Here is a 23,371-nt window from a genome sequence, read left to right on the forward strand (position 1 = left end):
TCTGAGGCCTATCCAAAATGCAGATTTGTGAGCAAAAAAAAGAAAAAAGATTGTTGTTGTCTTAAGTCACTAAGTTTTGGGTTGCTTTGTTATGTAGCAATAGCAACCAGAACAAGTGCTTTGGCCCAGAAATGACATGCACCACTCTGCTCATAGCTCATCGGCCAGAACGAATCATGTGGCTTTTGTCTAACTTCAAGGGGACTGGGAAATATATGTGAAGCACATGGAAATTTGGCAAGCTATCTATGTCTCTACCACAATATTTAAATAAAACCTCTTTGATAAGGTCACAAATGAGCAGAGATCTGAATAAAGCCAGAAGCTAGCAAAAAAGCAATAAAGGTAGAGAGACAAACATGGGCAAAGGCTCTGAAACCTTGAGGTAGGAGTTTGCCTGATGGGCTTGATTCATTCAAGCGACAGCAAGGAGGCCAGTGTGGCTGGAGTGGAGAGAGCGAAGGAATGGAAGATAATGAGATCAAGGATGTAAGCAAGGTTTGGAGGAGGTGCAGTCATAGGCCACAGCAGCGACTGGTTTGGGATATCTTTGTTGCAAAACCACCTCACAATTTAGTAGCTTCAAACAATGCCATTTTATTATGTCTCAAGATTCTATGTGTTTGCTGGATTTGGTGGCATGGTTCTTCTGCTCACGTGACACCATCTGAGGGCTCAGGTGTTCTGGAACATCCAAGATGACTCACTCACATGTCCAGCACAGTAACTGGTGCCAGCTGTGGGCTGGAAGTTTGGCTTGGGCTGTCAACTGGAGTAGGTCCTTGTGGCTTGGGCTCCTTCAGGATGGGGACTGGGTCCAGGAGGGAGCGTTCCACAAGTGAGTGTTCCAGGAGGGGGAAGAGAAAGCAGTTCTCTTAAAAGCTAGGTCCAGAACTGGCTCAGCATCATTACTTCCACCATGTTTCATTGGTTAAAGCAGTTGCTGGGTCAGTTCAGATTCGAGGGTTGGAGAAATAAACACCCCTTGAAGGGCAGTGTGACCAAAAGTCTGTGGCCATCTTTAATCCACCAGTCTTTTCCTTTCGCCCTGAGTAAGATGAGGTGTCATTGGAGGGTTTTGAGCAGGGGAAGAAGAGAATCTGACTCGCCCTGGCCTGTTTGGCTCAGCGGTTAGAGTGTCGACCTACGGTCCAGAGAGACCCGGGTTCGGTTCCCGCTAAGGGCACGTATCTTGGTTGCAGTTTGTCCCCGGCTCTGGTTGGGTCGTGTGGGTGGCAACCACTCATGTGTCCCTTTCACGTCGATGTTTCTCTCTCTCTCTCTCTCTCTTTCTCTCTCTCTCTCTCTCTCCACCCCCTTCTCTCTCCCTCCCACTCTAACTGAACAAAAAATAAAAAAAATAAATAAATGTCCTCAGATGAGGATACAAAAAAATAAAAAAAAATAAAATATCAATAAAAACATTAAAAAAAAAGAGAGAGAGAGAGAATCTGACTCACACCTTAAGGGATCGTTGTGGTTGCAATGTAAAGAGATCACCAAGGATAGGGCGACAGCACTGGGTGAACGGGGAGGCTGGTGGGGTCTGAGACGGCAGTCCTCGTGTCCAAAGTAGGGCCCTGGCAGCGAGGTTCGTCCCACTGACAACTGACTGGCCAATATTGTAGCCACTAGCTGCATTTGGCTAAACTTAAATTTAAAGTGATTAAAATTAAATAAGACACAGAAGGAAGAGAGCCTAGTGATGATAAAGGCAGAGAGTGGAGTGATGCAGCCACAAGCTAAGGAAATTCAAGGATTGCTGGCAACCACCAGAAGCTACAAGAGGCATGCAACAGATTAGCCTAGCCTCTGAGAACCGGCCCTGCTGACACCTTGATTTTAGACATTTGACCTCCAGAACTGTGAGAGAAGAAATTTTTTTTTAAGCCACTCGGTTTATAGTACTTTGTTATGGCAATTCTAGCAAACTAAAACAGTTTCTGAAGCCATATATAAGATCCCCAGAGTTAATCATTTCTTTCTTGGTTCGATAACAGTCAGTACTCATTTCTATCATAACCCTTTTTTGTTGTTGTTATTTCCCTGGGGGGGTTGTGAGGGTTGGGGTGTAGTGCGGGAGTCATAGCGATCTTCGTCAACCATGATGCAAGGTACTACGTCATCTTCTCAAAGTGTTATTGTTTTGCCTTTCACACTTGGATCCACAATCCATCTGGAATTTATTTTTTGTGATTGGTAAGAGGTAGGGGATCAAACTTTGCTAATGCTGTTTTTAGTCAATAAAAAGATGGGTTCGCAGTTCAACTCCAGTTTGTTTTATATAATATAATCAATCCTATTGTTATGATTTGGTATTAAAATGAGTAATATGCAAACATAAATAAATACAATTTAGAATTCAGTTTCTCAGTCCTACCAGCCACACTTCAAATGCTTCAGAGCCAAATGTGGCCAGTGCTTCCTATAGACTCTGTAGTATAGAGGCAGCAGAGATATAGAACAGTACCATCTTTGCAGAAGTGTCTATTGGATGGCATTGGCTTAGACCCTCTGATCTCCTACAAGTCTCCACATTAAGCCCTGCCCGGTGTGGTTCAGTGGTTGGAGTGTTGGCCCACACACCAAAGGGTCGCAGGTTCAATTCCTGGTCAAGGGCATGTACCTGGATTGCAAGTTCAATCCCTGGGCAACTAATCGATATGAGAGACACATCAATGTTTCTCTCTCTCTCTCTCTCTCTCTCTCTCTCTCTACATATATATATATCCCTCCCTCCCTTCCACTCTCTCTAAAAAATCAATGGAAAAAAATATCCTTAGGTGAGGATTAACAAACAATAAAATAAATGTTTCCATATTAATATCCTTAACTACATGGTCCCAAACTCTGACCTCAGACTCCCTTCCTTCCCATCCAGCTATTTTGGGGCTTTCTTGAGCTCTTCAGTATAGAATCCCTGCATCTTCTCCAGCTCCATCTGCTCCCCTCCCGGGCTGCCTTGGCATCCTTCCCCACTAAACCCGGAGCCAGATTCCTTATGGGATCTGCTCTCTGCATCCCGTCCCTACTCCTTCTGCTCCACCCCTCCAGGAGAACCAGAACCCCGCAGCTGGAGTATCAGCAGCCTTCACTCCCATTTCTCCTGACACTGCCAAAGAAAGTCATAGCCACGCAGACCATTGTCTCCAGCGATCAATCCTGGCCTCAGAGCCATCAGAGCAAATTCAGAGCCTGCCACATTGTGACTGAATGACCTCAGGCAAGTGACATACCCTCCCAAGACCCAGGTTTGATCATCTGTAAAATGGGAACTATCACAGCTCCTATCGCATAAGATTACTGAGAAGATAAATTATCTTGGCGCACACTAAATGCTCAACAAGTGATATTTTTCACCACTATCATCATCATCATCATCACCATCATCATTATTGATCGTTCCAAATCCTCACAACATTTTCTATAAAGTTGTGATAAGATATACGTAACATAAAACGTACCATTAGTAACATTTAGTACATTCACAATGTTGCCTAGCTATCACCACTGTGTAGTTCTAAAATACTTTTATCACCATAAAGGAAATCCATGTCAGCAATTACTCCCCATTCTTTCCTTCTCCCAGTCCCTAGCTCTATGGATTTTCTATTTTCTACCTCTATGGATTTTCTACCTCTAATCTATTTTCTACCTCAATGGATTTTTTGACTGGATATTTCATATATAATTATACAAAATGTGACCTTCTGTGTCTGCTTCACCACCCTTTTTTTTTGTTTTTGGTTAATCCTCATCCAAGAATATATTCTTCCATTGATTTTTAGAGAGAGGGAGAGTGAGGGAGGGAGAGAGAAAGAGAAACGTGGATGTGAGAGAGACACATTGGTTGCCTCCTGCATACAACCTGACCTGAGTGAGGATTGAACCTGCAACCCAGGATTGAACGTGCCCTTGACCGGGAATCAAACCTGTGACCTTCAGGGCATAGGCCCGTGCTCTAATCACTGAGCTTACCAGCCAGAGCTCACCACCCTGTTGAAGTCTCCTGATGAATTAAAACCTTTCTCTTGCCCAGCTGGTGTGGCTCAATGGTTGAGCATCAACCATGCATCAAGAGGTCACCAGTTCGATTCCCAGCCAGGGCACATGCCCAGGTTGTGGGCCCGATCCCCAGTGGGGGGGCATGCAGGAGGCAGCCAATCAATGTTCTCTCTCATCGATGTTTCTCTCTCCTTCTCCTTTCCTCTCTCTCTAAAGTCAATAAAGAAAAAATTTTTTTTTTTTTTTTTTAATCCTCACCCGAGGATATTTTTCCATTTTTTTTTTTTTTTTTGTACAGATAGAGTGGGAGGGAGAGAGAAGAAGGGAGAGAGAGAGAGAAACATCGACGTGAAGGGACACATCGAGTGGCTGCCACCCACACGACCAACCAGGGCCGGGGACAAACTGCAACCGAAGTACGTGCCCTTAGCGGGAACCAAACCCGGGTCTCTCCGGACCGCAGGCCGATGCTCTAACCGCTGAGCCAAACCGGCCAGGGCAAGAAAAAAAATTTTTTTTAACTTTCTCTTTCTTTATAGAAAAATGCGTCTTGTTTTTCTCAAGATCATTCAATCTATCAGGTGTCATGTCATTCAACTTCCCACCTATAAACTAAAGCAACAATAATAGTAACAACAACAATACTTTATTGGGTTCTTACTTTATTCCAGGTGCTTTGCTAAGTATCTTTCTTCTTCTTCATCTTTTTTTTTTGTACGTGCCCCTAGCAGGAACCGAACCTGGGACTCTCTGGTCCACAGGCCGACGCTCCAACTGCTGAGCCAAACTGGCCAGGGCGCTAAGTATCTTATATGCATATCTCATTTCACTCTCTTTTTTAAAATAGTGTTTTTATTTTTATTTTATTTATGTATTTATTTATTTTTTATCCTCACCCGAGGACATTTTTTGTTCAGATAGAGTGGGAGGGGGATAGAAGGAGAGAGAGAAACATCGACGTGAAAGGGACACATCGAGTGGCTGCCACCTGCACAACCCAACCAGGGCCGGGGACAAAGTGCAACCGAGGTACGTGCTCTTAGCGAGAACCGAACCTGGGTCTCTCTGGACCTCAGGCCAACGCTCTAACCACTGAGCAAAACTGGCCAGGGCTCATTTCACTCTTATATCCCCTCTGAGGGACAACTACTAATAGTATCTCTATATTACAGTCAGGGAAACTGAGGCTCAGAGCAGTTAAATCATGTAAGTAGCAAGTGGCAGAACCAAGATTCAAACCTGGATCTGTTTGACTCTAGAGTTCGGCTCACAACCACCACACTGTATCTCTTCTCAGTGGCCACTCTCCCCTCCCCCCCCAGGATCTGGCTGGTTTGTTATGCAGCAGAGGACACTAGATCCTCCCTGTGCTGGCTCAAGTCTAACCCATCTTTCAGTACCTTTAACCTCATCCCTTCCCATCTCCTCCAGAACCTCATCCATCCCCTCTCCAATACCATCAGAGCTGAAGCTGATTCCAATAGCGGTAGACTGAAATCATCTACTTGCTTCTTCATTCACTTGCCTAATACTGAACTAGGATGACTCAGAGGTCAAGTTCATCTGGGACTGTGGTGCCTTCATGTGGGCTCTCCATGTGGTATTGGCTTCCTCACAGCATGGCAGCCTCAAGGTAGACAGACTTCTTGCAAAAAACCTCAGGTCCCCAAGAGCTAGAGCTCCTTGGGCAGTGCATGTCCTTTCATGTCCTGGCCTTGGAAGTCAGAGCATGATGTCCACCATACTCTATTGGTTGAAGCCATCACCAGCTCACACAAGGTACACAGAGAGGGTACAGAGATCCCACCTCTCTAGAAGAGAAGTGCTAAAGAATTTGCAGCCATATGCCCTGGCCGGTTTGGCTCAGCGGTTAGAGCATCAACCTGCGGTACAGAGAGACCCGGGTTTGGTTCCCGCTAAGGGCATGTACTTCAGTTGCAGTTTGTCCCCGGCCCTGGTTGGTCATGTGGGTGGCAGCCACTCGATGTGTCCCTTTCACGTCAATGTTTCTCTCTCTCTCTCTCTCTTCCTCTCTCTCCCTCCCACTCTATCTGTGCAAAAAAAAAAAAAGAATTTGCAGCCATGTTTAAAATGGTCACAGGGCCCTGGCCAGTTTGGCTCAGCGGTTAGAGCGTCAGCCCGTGGACCAGAGAGACCCAGGTTCAGTTCCCGCTAAGGGCACGTACCTCCGGTGCAGTTTGTCCCCAGCCCTCGTTAGGTCGTGTGGGTGGCAACAACTCGATGTGTCCTTTTCACATCGATGTTTCTCTCTCTCTCTCCCCCTTCCACTCTATCTGAACAAAAGTATCAAAAAATGTCCTCAGGTGAGGATAAAAAAAATAAAAAAATAAAATGGTCTCAGGTTGTCTCCAATCTTTTGCCATCTCTAGTTCATTTTGGCCTCTAGCATCTCTTAAATCCATCCCTTTCTCTGCAAGATCACTAGGCAAGACATCGTCATCTCTGGTCTGGAGTCTCCTCCCTGGTCTCTCTGCTGATGTCCAAACAGGAAGAGCTTTCTAGCCTGCTCTCCTAAGGGACAGCAGCCAGAGGGAGCTTTTGGGTACAAATCAGATAACATCCCTCCCCTCTTTACAACCTTTCCGTGGCTCCCCACTTCCCTGTGGTTGAAGTTAAAACTCCTTATAAGGCTCCATAGGATCTCATGTCACCTACTCTCCACTCAACGCCTGCAGTTTTGAGGTCCAGGCTCTCTCTCTCACACACAGTTAAATGAGTAAGTAGTACCTATAAAGCACTTGGACAAGTCTTTGCACATAATGAGTATCATATAGGGAGGGGCAAAAGTAGATTTACAGTTGTTCATATGGAAAACAATACAATAATTAATAAATAATAGTATAAGAATAAACTGTTTTGTGTATTCACAACTGTAAACCTGTTTTTGCTCCATCCTGTATATTTGATACTCTTATTAGTCTGTGTTCAGAAAATATTTATTGAGCTGCCTACCCAATGCCAAGCACTATGTGAGGCTCAGGATACAATGGTGAAGGAAAAGATGTGCAGAGTTCATTCACCCTGTGTCCCAGGCCCCAGCATGAAGAGACAGCATGACGCTCAAGACAGGAAGACATGTTTGTGCAGTGGTGCCTGGTGGAGCTGGAAGAGGTGCGGTGACTTTTCCAAGGCCACACAGCAAATGTGGGACAAAACCAAGAATGTAGGCACATGACAAGGAATGAAATCGACAAGCTGCTTTGTAAAGCCTGGCCTCCGGGGAGATGGCCACGGGCACACACTGCCCAGGGCAGAACAGGGGTGTGCTGGGAGAGAGAACAAGGGAGGCTGTCTCATTGGCTCCTTCCCTGGGGTGGAAGCTTCTCTTCTAACATCTCCTCCCCACCCCCAACTACTCCCTCCTCAAGACTGAGGGAGAGAAGCTGGTCCTCAGCAAAGGGTAGCGGCTGAAAGAGGAAAAGGAATGGAGCCGGGCTGGGGACTCCCTGAGCGGGAGGGCGTCAGTGGGAGATTAGGGGCCCTGATACGAGCGGGAAGGCTTCCCGGGAGGGGCCCAGTGAGGGTGGTGAGGCTCAGAGAAAGAGAGATGCGAGTCTGTGAAGAGGGTGGGGGTTCAGCGAGAGCGTTTGTGTACTGGGGTGAGGGCTCCATGAGGGGAATGAAACCAGGAGAGGGGACTAAGGATACAAGGAAGAAATGAAGGCTCAGGGAGGGTCTTCAGTTAGAGAGAGTGATGCGAGGTCAGGTGGGGAGTCTGAGGGGACTGCAGAGGGGTGTGGTCCAGGGAGGTGGTGGGGTCTTGGTGAGGGGCCTGGAGTCTCAGAGAAAGAAGGGAACTTTGGAAGGGACAGGGGCTTGCGATCCTGTCGGGGTCCGCAATCTGCAGAGCCAACCCTTAAGGGGGCCCTCCCACCCCGGCATCACCCCCACCCCGGCATCACCCCCACCCCCGACTGCGGCGCAGGCGCGACCGAACCCGCTTTCTCTCTGCTCGCGCTCTGGCTCCGGCTCGGAGGAGACCGCAGGCAGAGGTGAGCTGAGCCCTGCTCCACGCGCGGCCCGACCCCCACCCCGCCCTCTCCGGGGGTCCGGAGGGCCCCCACCCCTGCCTGCATCCCCAGCCCGGGCCATGTCCGGCGTCAGGGAGGACCGCAGCTCCCAAGCCCTTTTGTGCCGCGGGCTTTGGGACGTGGGGTGTCAGGGGAGTAGCAAGGGGCAGAGGGCGAACCAGCCCCATCTCCCCGAGACACCTTCGGGGTAATAGGCTGGGCGGAGGCTTCAAAGGACAAGATCCGCACCCACCTCTCTACTAAAAATCCAATCCCTCCTCCCCCGCCCGGACTCAGTTTACCTCTGGGGGAAAGGATGCAGTTAATGTCGAACAGGGAACGGGTGGTCGTGTCAGAAACATTGGTGCGGTGGGGGGCGGGGGAGTTGGCCTGATTTTCCTGGCTCTGCTCCCCAGGAGGACGCCCCCCAGGAGGACGCCCCTTCTCCGGGCCTGGGCAGCGCGGGACGCTGGAGTGGGCGGGTCTGGGGCTCTGGGGCTCTGGAAAGAACTGAGTGAGGCCGCGCAAGGACGAGAGTCCATCCATCTCCAGGCCCCCGCGCCTGTCACCTTCCTGCGCGCCTCCCCCAGCGCCTACTCCGCCGCAGTCTCTCCCTGCAGACCCCGGAGCCCCCTCCTCTTCCTGCCTTCTGCCCAACGAGCTCCTCCCCCCTCCCGCCTAGGGGCACCTCCCTAGAGGTTCCTATGGCAACCCCTCGTCCCGGGTACTCGCTCTGTATCCTCAGCATCCTTTCCCTCCCTCCTCCAGACTGCCAGGCCTCCTCCCTGCAACCCCAGAATGGGGGCGGGAGGGCCAGGCCGAGGAGGGAGGCAGCGTCAAGGTCACCTTCCTTCTCCAAGGCCAGAAGGATTGAGTGATTATGTATGTTTGAGGGAAGAGGACTGGGAGTTGCAGGGGTGGAGCTAAGCCTGGCCTACTGTTCCTGACTCTCTCCCCGCCCTCTCCCTTAGGGTCTTTAATTAATGGTCGCTGCACTAACAAGGACTGTCCCGCGGGCCCCATTCGTTCTCCCACCTGCCACTGGGCTCTTCAGCCCGGGACAGTTCCCGCACTGGCCACCCACTTCAGACCTCCGTCCCGCTCGCCCTCCCCAGCCCCTCGCCCTTTCTCAGCCTTCGCTTTTAGTCTCTACCTTTTCCCATTTTGTCCTTTTTTTTTTTCTTCCTTTCTTTTTTTCTCCCTTTCTCCTGAATTGTGGGTAAGGGCTGTGAAGAGCTGCGATTTGTAGACAGGGGTTAACTACAGCACTTCTGTATCTTGTGTGGTTCCGCAGGGGCTCCAAGGAAACACCTCCAACACTCACTGTGGCTGTGTGTGTCCATTTGTGTGTTTCTGTCTGTTTCTGTGTGTTTGTATGTTTGTGTGTTTCTCTGTTCTGTGTGTGTTTATCTGCTTATGTCTCTGTGTGGTATAATATGTGGGCCTGTCCGGGTATGTCTCTTTGTGGTGTTTGTGTGTCTGTGTTGGTGTGTGCCTCAGTGGTGTATGTATGTGTGTCTATCTGTGTATGTGTCTGTTGGGGGCGACAGGGTTGCTGGTTAATCTCTCCCAAGGGATGTGAGAGCCACATCTGACTGGAAATGAGAGAGGATTGAGATTTGTCTTACCCTTCAGTGCAAGCTCGTTGCTTTATTTTGTCTGTAGCGTCTCAGAGGGGCAGAGGGCCATCATGGAGGTGGGGAGGGCAGGAGCCCAGTGCTCCCCCAGCACTGCACCCACCCCCGACTTTGATTCTGGGTCTACTGTGTGTGGGTACGCAAGTACCTTTCACCTTTCACTCTGGAAATCTGTGTCTCCGTTTGTGAGAAGCGGTTCTTTTTTTGTGGTAGGTGCCCCTAGGGGGAACTGAACCTGGGACTCTCTGGTCCGCAGGTCGACGCTCAACCGCTGAGCCAAACTGGCCAGGGCGAGACAAGCGGTTCTTAAATAGATTTCTACAGATATTTACCAGCCACTGAACCTAAGAGCCCCGAATCCCAGGGGCCCCTGACTTTCACCTCCTGTGGAATCAAGATTCCTTGGGACTTGGAGGTTATTGCCTTCTGAGTGGCAGCCCTGGGGAGGGATCTTTTAGGACTTACAGCCTGGGGAACTCTGTCTGACTGGGCAAGTGTCAGCCAGGACAATTACCCCCAAGAGCACCCTGAATCGGGGGCGGGGATTTTGAGAGGAGACAGGGATAAGGACCTCTCACTCCAGACACAAGGCTCAAAAAGTTCAGGATAAAAATAAGAGTTAAAAATTACAGAAATGCCCTGACCGGTTTTGCTCAGCAGTTAGAGTGTTGGCCTGTGGTCCAGAGAGACCCGGGTTCGGTTCCCGCTAAGGGTATGTACCTCGCTTGCAGTTTGTCCCCAGCCCTGGTTGGGTTGTGCAGGTGGCAGCCACTCGATGTGTTCCTTTCATGTCAATGTTTCTTTCTCTCTCTCTCCCTCCCACTCTATCTGAACAAAAAATGGAAAAATGTCCTCGGGTGAGGATTAAAAAAAAAACAACAGTAATAAGCCCAGGCCGGTTTTCTCAGTGGTTAGAGCACTGGCCCACAGACAAAAGAGTTGCGGGTTCGATTCCGGTCAAGGGCATGTACCTCGGTTGCGGTTTAGTCCCCAGCCCTGGTAGAGGTTGTGCGGGAGGCAACAAATTGATGTGTCTCTCTTACATTGATGTTTCTCTGTCTCTCTCTCTCTCCTTCCCACTCTATCTGAAGATAAATGGAAAAATATCCTTGGGTGAGGATTTTTTTTTTAATTACAGTAATAATAATAATAATCACAACAGCTACCATTTCTTTTGGCACCAGAAGACACAATAACTGTACAAAGCAGGTATAATCATTAGCCCTGTTTCACAGATAAGGAAACTGAGGCATAGAGAGGTGAAAACACTTGTCTAAAGTCACACAGCTCGGAAGTGGGGGATCCGGGATTCCAATCCAGACAGTGAGGATCCAGAACCCACAATCCCAGCCATGAGTGGCCTCCAGAGCAAACACACACCTTCACTGACACCTACAATTGCCAGGGACTGAGCGAAGCACTTCAGTGCCCTGGCTCGTTCACAGTGTACCGGGGAAAACCAGGCCAGGGTTCCGGAAGGCCAGGCTGTGCTGTGAGTGTGGGGTGTCTTAAATGGGAGAAGTGGATGGGACACAAAGATTCAGGAGCCTGGGAGGGTCCCCATGGGCAGCTCTCACTGACCCTTCCCTCTGTATGCTAAACCTTGCCTACCCCACAGGGATCCATGATGCCAAGCTGTGACCGTTCCTGCGGCTACAGCCAGGGCCCCAATGTGGAAGACGGCAAGTGGTATGGGGTCCGCTCCTATTTGCACCTGTTCTATGAGGACTGTGCAGGTACAGCCCTCAGCGATGACCCTGAGGGGCCTCCTGTTCTGTGTCCCCGGCGACCCTGGCCCTCCCTGTGCTGGAAGGTAAGGCCAGAGGAGGAACAACCCGTGATTTCCTGTGGCTTCAGGGCAGAGTTGGACTCAGTGGAGAGAAAGAAAAGGGGTGGTGTAGCTGTTAGGAGTCTTGCACGTTCAAGCAATAGAAAACCCAACTCCGATGGGTTTAAACAATCAAGAGAAAGTGCTGCTTGGTTTGTAGAAGAGACCAGAGATTGTGTGCCTTCAGGCAAATTCCGATCCAGCAGTTCAAACCATCACATCGAAGACTCAACATTTCTCTTAGTCTTCAGGCTTCCCACACCTGCGTTAGCTTCAGGTTTTTCCCACATGTTCCCCAATGGCTGCTACTGTGCTGACCCTCAGTCTTCTACTCCACACCATCCAAGGGAAATCAGACTTTCCTCTAGTAGTTCCTTCAGAAAAGAAACAATGCTTTGCCTGGCCGGTGTGGCTCAGTGGATTGAGCATCGTCCCGTGGACTGAAGGGTCCCAGTTCAATTCCCAGTCAGGGCACATGCCCAGGTAGCAGGCTCAATCTCCAGCAGGGGGCGTGCAGGAGGTGGCCAATCGATGTTACTCTCTCACATCGATGTTTCTCTCTCTCTCCCTTCCTCTCTAAAAAAAGTCAATAAAAACAACTTTTAAAAAAGAAACAATGCTTTTTAGTCCTAGAACTGGCAAGTATTGCATTGGCTCTGTTGGATCACTTGCCCAGCCCTGAAATAATTACTGTGGCCAGGGGGATGGTTTATGCCGACTGCCAGGGATTGGGGGTTTGTCCCACTTAAATACCACTGTGCTTCCCAATGATTTATTGGGGTACTGCTTTCAGGGCAGTGGAAGATGTGAGAGAAACAATCGATGTCCATATCAGACAAAGCGAGTGGTCAGTTAGGGCACACCATGTGCGTAAAGGTATGGAGGTGGCAGAGAGCCGAGTCCCTACACTGGGCACAGTTCTTTGACAAGCACGGTGGAAGACAGAATCAGAGAGTGCCTCCCTTCTGCTTTCAAAAGACTTTACTCTGCTGGGGAGGGGAGGTGCCAACCTGTGCAGATTGATGCACTAACTCAGGCGAGGTATGCAGAGGACACCAGGAAAATAAATGCTCTCAGTACCTCCGGTGATCAGGGAAGACTTCCAGGAGAAAGTCAGTATGTATTTTACCATCTTCTAATTGCCAGGAAGTGTGCTCGACTCGGGGGACAGGGAATTTAAGAAAACTTGGTTCCTGTCCTTAAGAAGCTCCTAGCTGTGGTTCATTAGTTATTCCACAAACATTCACTCAGCTACTACTCTGTACTAGTACAGTGTTAGGCATGGAAAACACCTAGTGAGCCAAAATGGACACAGCCTCTGGTCTCATGGCCCTCTCAGCTCTCAGTCTGGGGGCTGGGGCGGGGGGAGGGGGGAGGGACAGGAAGACACCAGTTACACAGTAACCAAAGTATACAACCTAGTATGAGCCAAGGTGAGTGCACTGAAGAATGAATGGGCACAGCATTTTGCACAGAGTGTAGAGCAGATGACTTGATTCAGTTCAGGGGTGTCCTGGAAGGCTTCCCTGAGGAGGTGAGGCTTGAGATGAGATCTGAGGGCTGTCTAGGAATTAACCAGACAGAGATAGAGATAGAGGGTGGATGGCACAGGGAGATGAGATAGGACTCAAATAATGATGGAGGAGGACTCAAGATTGGCTAAAGAAACCCACTGCTAGGTGGGAGCTGGGAAGGAAATTAATCAAGAGGCCTCAAGATTCAAAATGGAACATGACAGTATGTGCCCCTGTGATTCCCATCTCTTAAGGTTGATCCCTTGGCCTAGGGCCCTTGACTGACCCTGATTGCCTCCCAATCTGTCTGCCTCTCTCCAGATCAGCCTGTCCTCAGGGACCCTGCTTCTGCTGTTGGGTGTGGCAGCCTTGACCACTGGCTATGCCGTGCCCCCCAAGCTGGAGGGCATTGGAGAGGGTGAGTTCCTGGTATTGGATCAGCGGGCAGCTGACTACAACCAGGCTCTGGGCACCTGCCGCCTGGCAGGCACAGCACTCTGCGTGGCAGCCGGGGTCCTGCTGGCCATCTGCCTATTCTGGGCCATGACCGGCTGGCTGAGCCAGGACACCAAAGCAGAACCTTTGGACACCGATGCTGACAGCCATGTGGAGGTCTTTGGGGACGAGTCAGAACAGCAGTTCTCCCCCATCTTCCGTGACGCCAGTGGCCAGTCTTGGTTCTCGCCTCCCGCCAGCCCCTTTGGGCCATCCTCTGTGCAGACCATCCAGCCGAAGCGGGACTCCTGAGCTGTTCACATGGCAGAGGAGGCACCAGACCCAGCGTCTGGACCCTTCTTGCTCCCCACCACCCGCCACCCTCCCATTGCCTCCTTCACTTCTCCCTTTCAGCAGGGACCCTTCTGTCTAAGCCGCCAGAAGGCTCAACTCCAGGTCAGAAAGTCTGGAGCTCACATCCCCATGCCCATTCCCAGGGGGTAGAGCCCAACTCATCCAAGATGCCAACCTTTCCCAAATCCACTTAAAATTTCCCACCCATCTCTCCTTCCCAGGCTCTTCAGGGGCAGAAAGCATCTCCTTCAACTGTTTCCCACTCTTTTCTCAATGTGGCCAAGCCCCTTACCCTTTCAGACCACCAGTTTCTGCCTCTGTATTAAAAGGGGTTTGGGCCAGATTCCCAAGTCCCATGAGTTTCCCATTCTCCCCTGATGTAAGTATTACCCTCTATTGGCAAAAATGAGTGTGAGGTGGACTAGCAAGGTCATTCTCATCCATTAACCCCACCCCCTGCCAGCTGTACCAGGATGCCTCCGGTGGGTCAAGGATGCTCACAGGACTTCCTGTCCACCATGGTGCAAAAACACTTACCCCTCCCCAGAGTATGTTTTCTTCAGACATTTTGGCATCAGAGCCCCTCCATCCACCCCATTCTGGGCCACCACTAGCCCAGTGCAGGGTGAGGTGACTGAGGGAGGCTGGCAGTCTGTCTGCAGGACCCACATTTGCTGGCTCCTGGGCCAGCTCTTGCTCTGCAGCTGCAGCAGGGCCCCACACCTTCCTGGCTTTCATGGGACTCCCAGGGCCCAGAGAGACTCCCTGGAGGCCTGATGTCCCAGGTGGCTCAGAAAATACGTTGAACGTGCACCTAAATGGTCTCTAAGAGCCAGGGGGCAGGAGAACTAGGATGTCTTTGTCCCTCACAGTTCCCACCTAGAACCCATCACTCACAGGTGACACATCATTTCCACTCACTGCCACGAGGGGGAGCTCCAAGACCGCTGGAAAGAGACCCGTGGACGCCGCCCCTACCTTTCCGGCTCGGTGTCACCACCAGCCTTGAGGCCTCAAGGGGGGCCGACGTCTTCAGTCCTCCCCCACCAGGCAGGCCCTACTGCCCTCGTTCCCCAGGCCGGCTCCCCATTCTGCACCTCTTCCGTCCCGCCTTCCCATTCAATAAACAGCTGGGGTGGATACTGACTACTTCTTTTCTTCCTGGTCACTGGGGCATGGAGAGGGAAGGAAGAGACTGCCATGTGTCTGGACACTGAAATCCATCATTTCTCATTTGCTCCTCAAGAGAAAGGAGATTATTATCTTCGTTTTACAGATGAGGTAATTAACAGTCAGAGAAGTGAAGCCACTTGCCTAGGCTTCCTGAGGGTGAATTTAAATGCTTGCTGGATGGGAAGGACATTTCTCAGCCATCTGGACAACCTGCTGCCCCATCCCTGAGAGAGAGGGAGGGCAAGGGCCGTTTAGGGAGGGAGCTGGAGCCAAAGGTGGGATCCTTCCCAGTGATGTGAACAGCTAACCTCTCTTGGTACTTAGCAGGGCCCAGGCCCTGTTCTCAGTGCTTTTAAGACCCCATCTGGTGTCCACACCTTAGAGAATCACAGGTCCAGCGTCCCGGTTACTCCAGCAAAAATCTTGGAGTCATCCTTGACTCCTCTCTTTCCTCATGGGGCCTGAATCCAGTCCATCAGCCCGTCCTGCCAACTCAACCCTGGAAATACACCCCGTCCCAACCACTTCTCACCAACCTCACAGCTGGCTCCCTGGCCTGAGCCTCTGGCACCTCTCATCTGGATTCTCGCACCAGCTTCTCCAAGCCCCAGGCCTACTCATTACAGAGCAGCCAGACCAATCCTGGTGGAACGTCAGGTGGTGTCTCTCCTCTGCTCACCACCACTCATGGCTCCCACCTCACTCAGAGTAAAAGCCCAAATCCTCCAGACTTCTAGCCTCTAGAACTGTGAGAGAATACATTTTTGTTGGTTTATTTTGTTGTTGTTTTGTATTTTTTTGGTACGTGCCCCTAGCAGAAACCGAACCTCGGACTCTCTGGTTCGCAGCCAGACACTCCAACTGCTGAGCCAAACCGGCCAGGGCACATTTCTGTTGTTTTAAGACACGTGGTATGGGGGGTTCTATACAGTGTCCCATACTTAAAAACAGGCCGTACACTGGTGCCACCTACAAGAGCGGCCGTGGGGCAATATCAACACGGAAAGCACACGAGCCCTTTGACCCCTCCCTCTGTGCGGCGTTTCTACAGCCTCAACTCTACATGTTGGAACACGGGAGCGTTGTCTGTAACAGGGAGCAACCTAAATGTTCACCGACAGGGGACTGGGTAGGAAATCACGGTACAGGTACACACTGGAACACGATGTAAAAGAATGAAAAAGCTCTGTATGTACTGATCTACACAGATCTCCAAGTGATATTGTTAGGGGGAAGGTGCAGAACACCAGGAGTACTTTTGAACCATTTGTGCAAGCAGGAGATTTATAGACCTTGCTTGCACATGCATAAACTCTCTATTGCCTTTGGTTGTCTTTGGGGAGGGACTCTGTGGCTGGGGACAGGGGTGGGAGGGAGACTTGTATCCATTTTGAATTTTGAACCATGTGAGTGTATTTCATTTAAAAATGTAATTAACTTTAACAATTTTTAAATAATATATTTCATTGAAAACATTTAATAAAGGAGGGAGAAGGGACCAATCTTTCTTACAGAAGAATTTCAAGTAATAGACACAGAAAGATTGAGAGAAATTTAAAAATTGTCCTTAGCACACCACAGTAGTAATCAGTGCAGGCAAAACCCACCTGTGAATGCTAAGAGGCGTGGATGAAACTTTCAGGTGAAAGAAGATATTTGCATAGTTTCCCCTCCAAATACTTGTTAATTCCTGTGGTGGCTTTTTTTTTTTTTTTTTTTTTTATCTTCACCTGAGGACATTTTTCCATTTTTTGTTCAGATAGAGTGGGAGGGAGAGAGAAACATTGACGTGAAAGGGACACATCAAGTGGCTGCCACCTGCGCGACCAACCAGGGCCGAGGACAAACTGCAACCGAGGTACACGCCCTTAGAGGGAACCGAACCCGGGTCTCTCTGGACCGCAGGCCAAGGCTCCAACCGCTGAGCCAAACCGGCCAGGGCTCCTGTGGTGGCTTTAACGTGGTGTGGCCACAAGTTCTCTGAAGCTCCTCCTCCCAGGAGCTGAGCCGAGTTCCGGCTCCTTGAGTGTGAGCTGGACTCAGCAACTTGCTCCCAACGAACAGAAGGTGGAAAGGGAAAGTGGAGACTTCACAGTGGAGAAATCTGTCAGGTGCCACCTCAACCAATCACTGAGGTTAGCGTCGCCAGGAACAAGTCTGGTTGACATTGTGGACCCCTGAACTGATGTGATGAGATGTGTACATCACCCGTGTGGTGCTCTTTTCCCCAAATCCATCACTTCAACCATTGAAAGACCCAAATTGCAGGATGTGCTACAGCCCTGGCCTGTGTGGCTCAGTGGTCAGAGTCTTGGTCTGCGGACCAAAGGGTCATGGGTTTGATTTTCTGGCAAGGGCACGTACCTGGGTTGCAGGCTCAATACCCAGTCTGGGTCAGGACACATGTGGGAGGCAACCAATCGATGTGTCTCTCTCACATCATGTTTCTCTTTCTCTCTCTGTCCCCCACCTTCTGTCCCTCCCTTCCATTCTCTCTAAAACTCAATGGAAAAAATATCCTCAGGTGAGGATTAACAACAACAACAAAGAAGGACGTGCTACAAAATCCAACCAGTCCTTCAAAAGTGTCAAGGTCACGAAAGACAAGGAATGACCAAGAAACTGTTACGGATTGAGGCAGAGTGAGGAGACATGGTAGAAGGGCATCTAGGAACTGTGTACTGTCTTTGTAACTCTTCTGTAAATCTAAAATTATTTCCAAAACCAAGTTTAAAAAATAATACAATTGTTCTGGCCAATACGAAGCAACAAGAATCAGGTTTACCTCCCCCCCCCGAAAGCCCCAGAGTGGACCCAGAGAGAAATGAAGGAGGAGCCCTGCAACGGCCCCTCAACGTCTCTGGGTTTCCAGGCTGTGGTGTAGATTTCAAAACTTTCTCAATAAATAATGAAACAAATAGGCAGAAAATCAGGAGGATAGGGAAGATTTGACCAACACTATCATCCGACTTGACCTAATTGACATTTATAGGGCGCTCCGCACAACAAGAACAGAATACACCAGGCCTTGGGCCTCCTTGGCTCCTGGAGACCCAAGGGGCACAGGGAAGGACTAAATAGACCCAGAGCTCACAGCTGCCTCAGGGCACCCTCTGGTGTTCCCTCAAATTGGTGGCAGCTCAGCAGTTTGACAGCTTCCCCCACATCCCAGGGAAGCATTTTTCCCTCCAACCTGCATCCCTCCCCTCTCTGCGGTGGGGAGACCTGGGAGAAGGAGGGCGGCTGATGGGGGTGGGGGAGTCATCTTCTTTCCACTTTGTTTTGTGCCAGAGCCTGAGCACCCAACCTCCACTACCCAGAGCTGCCTCTCCCTCCTGCTGAGTCGTGCATTCCCATCCTCATTCCTGCGAACCCAGGGGCCCAGCCTCAGAGAAGCTCCTCCACCTCACCCCCAACTGGGCCAATGAAGGGGTGATCTGGGGCCATTGTCTGGCCTCTAGGGGTGCTGTGCCTGAGCAGCATCAAGGTGAGGAAGAGAAACACAGGGATATTAATATAGGTGGAGCAGGTGTTAATGAGATGTGGGGGCGGAGAGAGAGAGAGAGAGAGAGAGCGCACGCGAGCGAGCGAGCGCCAGCTGTGGCGAGTCCAAGAGGCAGATGTTCTGCAACATTTATGCCCCAAACTCTTCATCCCAAACCTTACATTGAGAGCAGGCTGAGAGTGAGGCAATCTGCCAGGTTCAAGTCACTGTGTGACCCTGGGCAATTTTTTAACCTCTCTGAGTCTCAATTTCTTTGTCTCTAAAATAGGGCCAACAAGGATACCAATCTCTTGAGAGTGTTTGACAACCTAATGAGCTTAACATAGTACCTGGCATATAGAAGTGCCCTATAACTGCTAGCTGTTGTTATGCAGGAGAAATCTGAGGTTCAGCATTAGCAGGCAATGCACAGGTTATAACTGAGGATGACTTGGACATGGCCCTGCCTTCCAGGGACTCCCAGTCCAGTGGAACGGACAGTCCAGTAGAGAGACAATGGCGATGCAATAGGGTGGCTACTATAATAGAAGGTGATGTCATATGTCACAGAGGACAGAGGCAGGGAGATTCAGTTGTATAGCACTCTATGCCGGGCTCTGTAGTTAGTATTTGACATAATGAATTCTGTTAGTCTTCATACCACCATAAGGTGGTTATCATTCTCGCCAATTCACAGACTAGGACACTGAGCACAGAATGTTTAAGCATCTTGGCAAAGGTTGCATGATTGAGATCTGAACCCAAACAATATAGGTTCAGAATGCCCCGCACCCCTGCATCCATCGATAGAGGTGATGCCCATCCCCACAGATTCTACCAATTAACCAACCTGCTAACGGATGGCACGGTGTTCAATACCCCTCACTTAGGTTCACACAGGCACAGGCAAGCATATGCATGTCTACCCAGATAAACTCCAATTCCTGCCCATGACAGGAGCTCAGAAGATCCTCTGGAAACCACCCTACCAGTGTGCATCGTTGGAAAAATATAATCAGCCCAAATGACCTCGCAGGCCCATGCATCTCTATGTAAATTGGTGGGCCCATATATAAGTCCTTGAATAAGCATGTTACATGCAAAGGTGTGCACCAATGTACACTCATGTGCACACCAACAGGCATGTAAATGATGATGGTGCATGTCTGTAGATGTACTGATACAGTGTGTATTTGCACTTACTCTGCTATTGACTTTTAGAAGCTACATCTACGGAGCATCTATAGTTGCAAGTAAGTAAAGACAAGGCTCAGAGAAGTGAAGTGGCTCTCCCAAGGTCACACAGCTAGTAAATAGGTGATTTCAAGCCCTGGCCCTGCAATATTAGAAAGTGGAGTCTGTCTCCATTGCTGTGCTCATGAGTGAACAGACATGCCATGGGTGGATTCCCACATTGACATTCCCCGTGGCCTTGGACATATTGCATCCTCTTCCAGGCCACATCCTCACATGTCTGTTCACAGGTATGCTCTGTGGGTGTGGTTCTGAACCCAGTGACTCTGGCCTCACTCCAAGTCAACCTGGGTTGGGCCACCGAGGGCTGTGAGCTTCCTGTCCCAGCCCCACCAAGCCCCAGAGCACATGACTCAAAGCCAAGCCCTGGGCACCAGGCCATAAGGAGGCTGGTGATGGGAGAACTCATAGGATTTCACAAGCACCTGGCCCAGGACATGTGGTCAGAGCAGGGAGGGGGGAGGAAAACAGGATGTCCACTGGGGTGTGCACTTGGCAGGATCCAGGTACCAGGCCTGGCAGGGGAGGAGCTAATGGCGCTCAGCAGGTGCATGCTGGGGAGAGGTGGGAGGGCGGGAGCAGGAGTGATTGCAGCATTGCTCCAAGCTGACCCTGGAGGCCCTACGTGAGTGAGAGAGTGAGAGAAGGAGGGGATGATATAGTACCGATGGACAGAGCAATGGTGTGAATTTACCTTCTTCACAAAATGCCTGCTCTCAGCTCGCTCTGGGCTAGGCTCCATGGAAGCTTGAACAGGGTGGACACAGCCCTGCTTTTGCAAATCTGAGAGCTCAAGTGACACCCGTCAGGCCAGGTGCAAAGTGACTCCGCCAGTGTGAGCAGTCATCAGCATGTCTGGGGGAGCAAGAGTGTGCAGGAGAGGTGTGTGTGTGTGTGTTTGTGTGTGTGCACGTGCCTCAACAGCCTGGTATCGGCCAATGTGTGTGTCCCCATGAACAAAAGCACCTCCTTCTACCCTATCCCAGGCCTCTACCTGCCCCAGTCTTGCCCTATATCAAAGCTGCTTTTTCCAACCACAGGACAAAGGCCTCTTCCGCCCAGAACTTGGACCTCAGCAGAGGTACAGAAAGGCAGAGGTTTTACCCCCAGTGGTAAAAACCTCCCCGCAGAGAGCACCCTGGTGCCCCTCTGCATAGGCCTCTCCCCCGACTTATGAGGAAAGCATGCAGCCCAAAGCCACCAACCTGGTGCCCAGGCCTGTGGAATGTCCTCCCCCCCCCCCCAATTCCAAGCACCGGAAGTGCCCTAGGGAAGTCCAGACAGATGTGGGAATGACTCATTGGCCCCTGAGTCCTCACTCTGGGCACGGGTACTGTAAGAGCTTTGGAGACACATTTACCAGCTGGGCAACCTTAAGCATAGAAGACTCCCTAAGCCCAAATTTCTAATCTAAAAAATGGGGTGATGAAAAATTAAAAAGAAATGGGGTGGGGCCCTGGCTGGTTTGGCTCAGCGGTTAGAGAATCGGCCTGCGGTCTGGAGAGACCTGGGTTTGGTTCCCGCTAAGGCCACATACCTCAGTTGCAGTTTGTCCCCGGCCCTGGTTGGGTTGTGTGGGTGGCAACCACTCAATGTGTCCCTTTCACATCAGTGTTTCTCTCTGTCTCTCCCTCCCACTCTATCTGAACAAAAAATGGAAAAATGTCCTCAGGTGAGGATTTAAAAAGAAATGGGGTGGTAGTAGCTGCTCCCAGTCTTGTTGTGAGAATAGCTCAATGCATCATGATCTCAATATGTCATGATCATTTTTCCAGGGTCCCCATCTTCCCAGCTATATGGTCTATTCCTCAACAATACCCTCTGAATCTCATCAACCTGTTTCTCCCATGACACCTCATCACACAGGACTCAAATCAATCCTCGCAGTAAGAATTGCTGAGCAAAGTTGTTCCTCATAAATAATGATAGCCATGAGCACTTATATGATAATAATCAGCAGCAATGTTGAGTTTTATTACATGTTAGGCATTGTGCTAAGCACTTTCCATTCATTCATTCAACAATTAATTGAACACTTAGTAGGTGTCAGGCTCTGCACCACACATAGGGATGCAGCAACCCTACCCTCAGGGTTCTTACTTCCTAGTGAGGGCAAGAGGGACAGACAATAGCCATTTAGTACATAAATGAGATCATTTCAGACTTTGACAAGTGTTGTGAATAAAATAAGACAGTTATGGATTAGAGACAGATTGTGGGCCTGGGGTGGGGGCATGGCTCTTCAGGGAGGGTCTCTCAGAGGAGGAGACATTTGACCTGAGACCTGAAAGAGGAGGAGGAACCTGGGAAGATGTAGAAAAAATTCCAGGCAGATGGAAGAGTAAAGGCCAAGGCAGCAGGTGAGGAGCACTTGGTTTGTTCGAGGACTAGAGGAAAGGGAGCGTGTCTGGAATGGAGGGACGAGGTGAACGTGGAAGGAGATGACCGCAAGGCTGGCAGAAGTCAGCTCCCTGATTCTTAATCCAACTTCATAGACAAGAGAACTGATGCTGCTGAGGAGGAGTGACTGGCCCAGGGTCACACTGCTGATTAGAGGCTAAGCAGGGATTCAAGTCCAGGTTTGTCCTGGCTCCAGAACCAGGCATTGTTTCTCCTTATTCCAGGCTGCCAGAGAGACATACACACACACTCTGCCCGCTGACCCACAATGGGGGTGTGTGGGCTTGACCGTCACTGAGCGCCAGACTAGCGGAGACAGCCTGATTCTAACATTTCCCCTGGCGTCTTGAGAGGACAAGTAGGAGGGCTGGATGTCACTTAGCCAAGCCTTCCAGAGGCTCTGGGCCAAGCAGACTTTAACTGGTAGGAAGAGGGAATGGCTTCCTAAGGACAGGAATGGGACTCTGGAGTGGCCTGTGGGGCTGCAGAGATCAGGGAGATGACAGCCCGTGGACACATCAGAGCAGTCCAGGATGCTCGAAGAAGCACAGCCCCCCTCAGGCCATCCACCTGCCCCCCCCCCCCCCAAGATGAGCTGCTCCCTGCCCAAAGCATCCTTGGCAGCACTGACCTTAAGTTCCTCTTCCGAGCTTCCTGTGCGGTGGTAAAATGTGAAAAGATTCATCTGTCAGAACAAGAGAAACATAAAAGCTCCATGAAGACACTTTCATTTTTCCAAATCAGATTGATGAAGATCAAAAACCGCTTATCAATCACACTGTCTCTCTGGGGCACCCACATGCTCGGCCAGCAGGGGGCAGACTGCAGCAATCTGGGTGGGGGATCATCCAGAAATTTCCATAGAAAGTGCAAGTGTGTAAACTTTTGACTTATTAGTTCTGCTTCTAAGAAATTAGCTCAGAGTTTCTCTCTGCTCCCCATGTCTCAACACTGCAGCATTGTTCATTGTAGCAAAAGACTGGAAATAATGAAATGTTCACTGACAAGGAATGGTTTCAGTGAACTAGTACATCCCTACAATGGATTACTTACAAATCTCTGAAAAAAATCAGAAAGGTTTTTCTGAACTGATGTGGAATAATCCCTAAGACAATTGTTAAATAGAGAGAAGAAAGCAGTCTGAAGGACTGTGTGTATGCCTCCATCTGTGTGAAAGGGGACAGTAAATAGTCATAACTTAACATCTTGAAGACAACACGAGAAAATTGGATGGCCCCAGAAAGAGGAACTAAGGG

At 50.0% G+C, this 23,371-nt stretch overlaps 1 protein-coding gene across 2 annotated transcripts; it reads left to right on the top strand.

The window, feature by feature from the left end:
- The first annotated feature begins 7,972 nt into the window (after positions 1–7,972).
- NRSN2 (neurensin 2) lies at positions 7,973–14,920 on the top strand. 2 transcript variants are annotated; one of them, XM_036245283.1, is made up of 3 exons: positions 7,973–8,018; positions 11,292–11,486; positions 13,337–14,920. In XM_036245283.1, the coding sequence occupies exons 2-3, from the start codon at positions 11,298–11,300 to the stop codon at positions 13,760–13,762; spliced, it is 615 nt and encodes a 204-aa protein (XP_036101176.1). In that variant the 5' UTR covers positions 7,973–8,018; positions 11,292–11,297; the 3' UTR covers positions 13,763–14,920. The 2 variants fall into 2 exon arrangements, with proteins under 2 accessions (XP_036101176.1, XP_036101177.1); XM_036245284.1 differs by lacking the exon at positions 7,973–8,018 and adding an exon at positions 10,780–10,786.
- Positions 14,921–23,371: the final 8,451 nt, after the last annotated feature.

The sequence above is a fragment of the Molossus molossus genome, unplaced genomic scaffold, assembly GCF_014108415.1.
Source record: "Molossus molossus isolate mMolMol1 unplaced genomic scaffold, mMolMol1.p scaffold_m16_p_6, whole genome shotgun sequence".
NCBI classification, from domain to species: domain Eukaryota; kingdom Metazoa; phylum Chordata; class Mammalia; order Chiroptera; family Molossidae; genus Molossus; species Molossus molossus.

What these genes read in the sequence shown, in the direction of transcription:
- NRSN2 (XM_036245283.1), top strand. Translation starts at nt 11,298, where the DNA reads ATGATGCCAAGCTGTGACCGTTCCTGCGGCTACAGCCAGGGCCCCAAT. An exon ending in GGCCCTCCCTGTGCTGGAAG is followed by an intron (nt 11,487 to 13,336) that starts GTAAGGCCAGAG and finishes GCCTCTCTCCAG; the next exon opens with ATCAGCCTGTCCTCAGGGAC.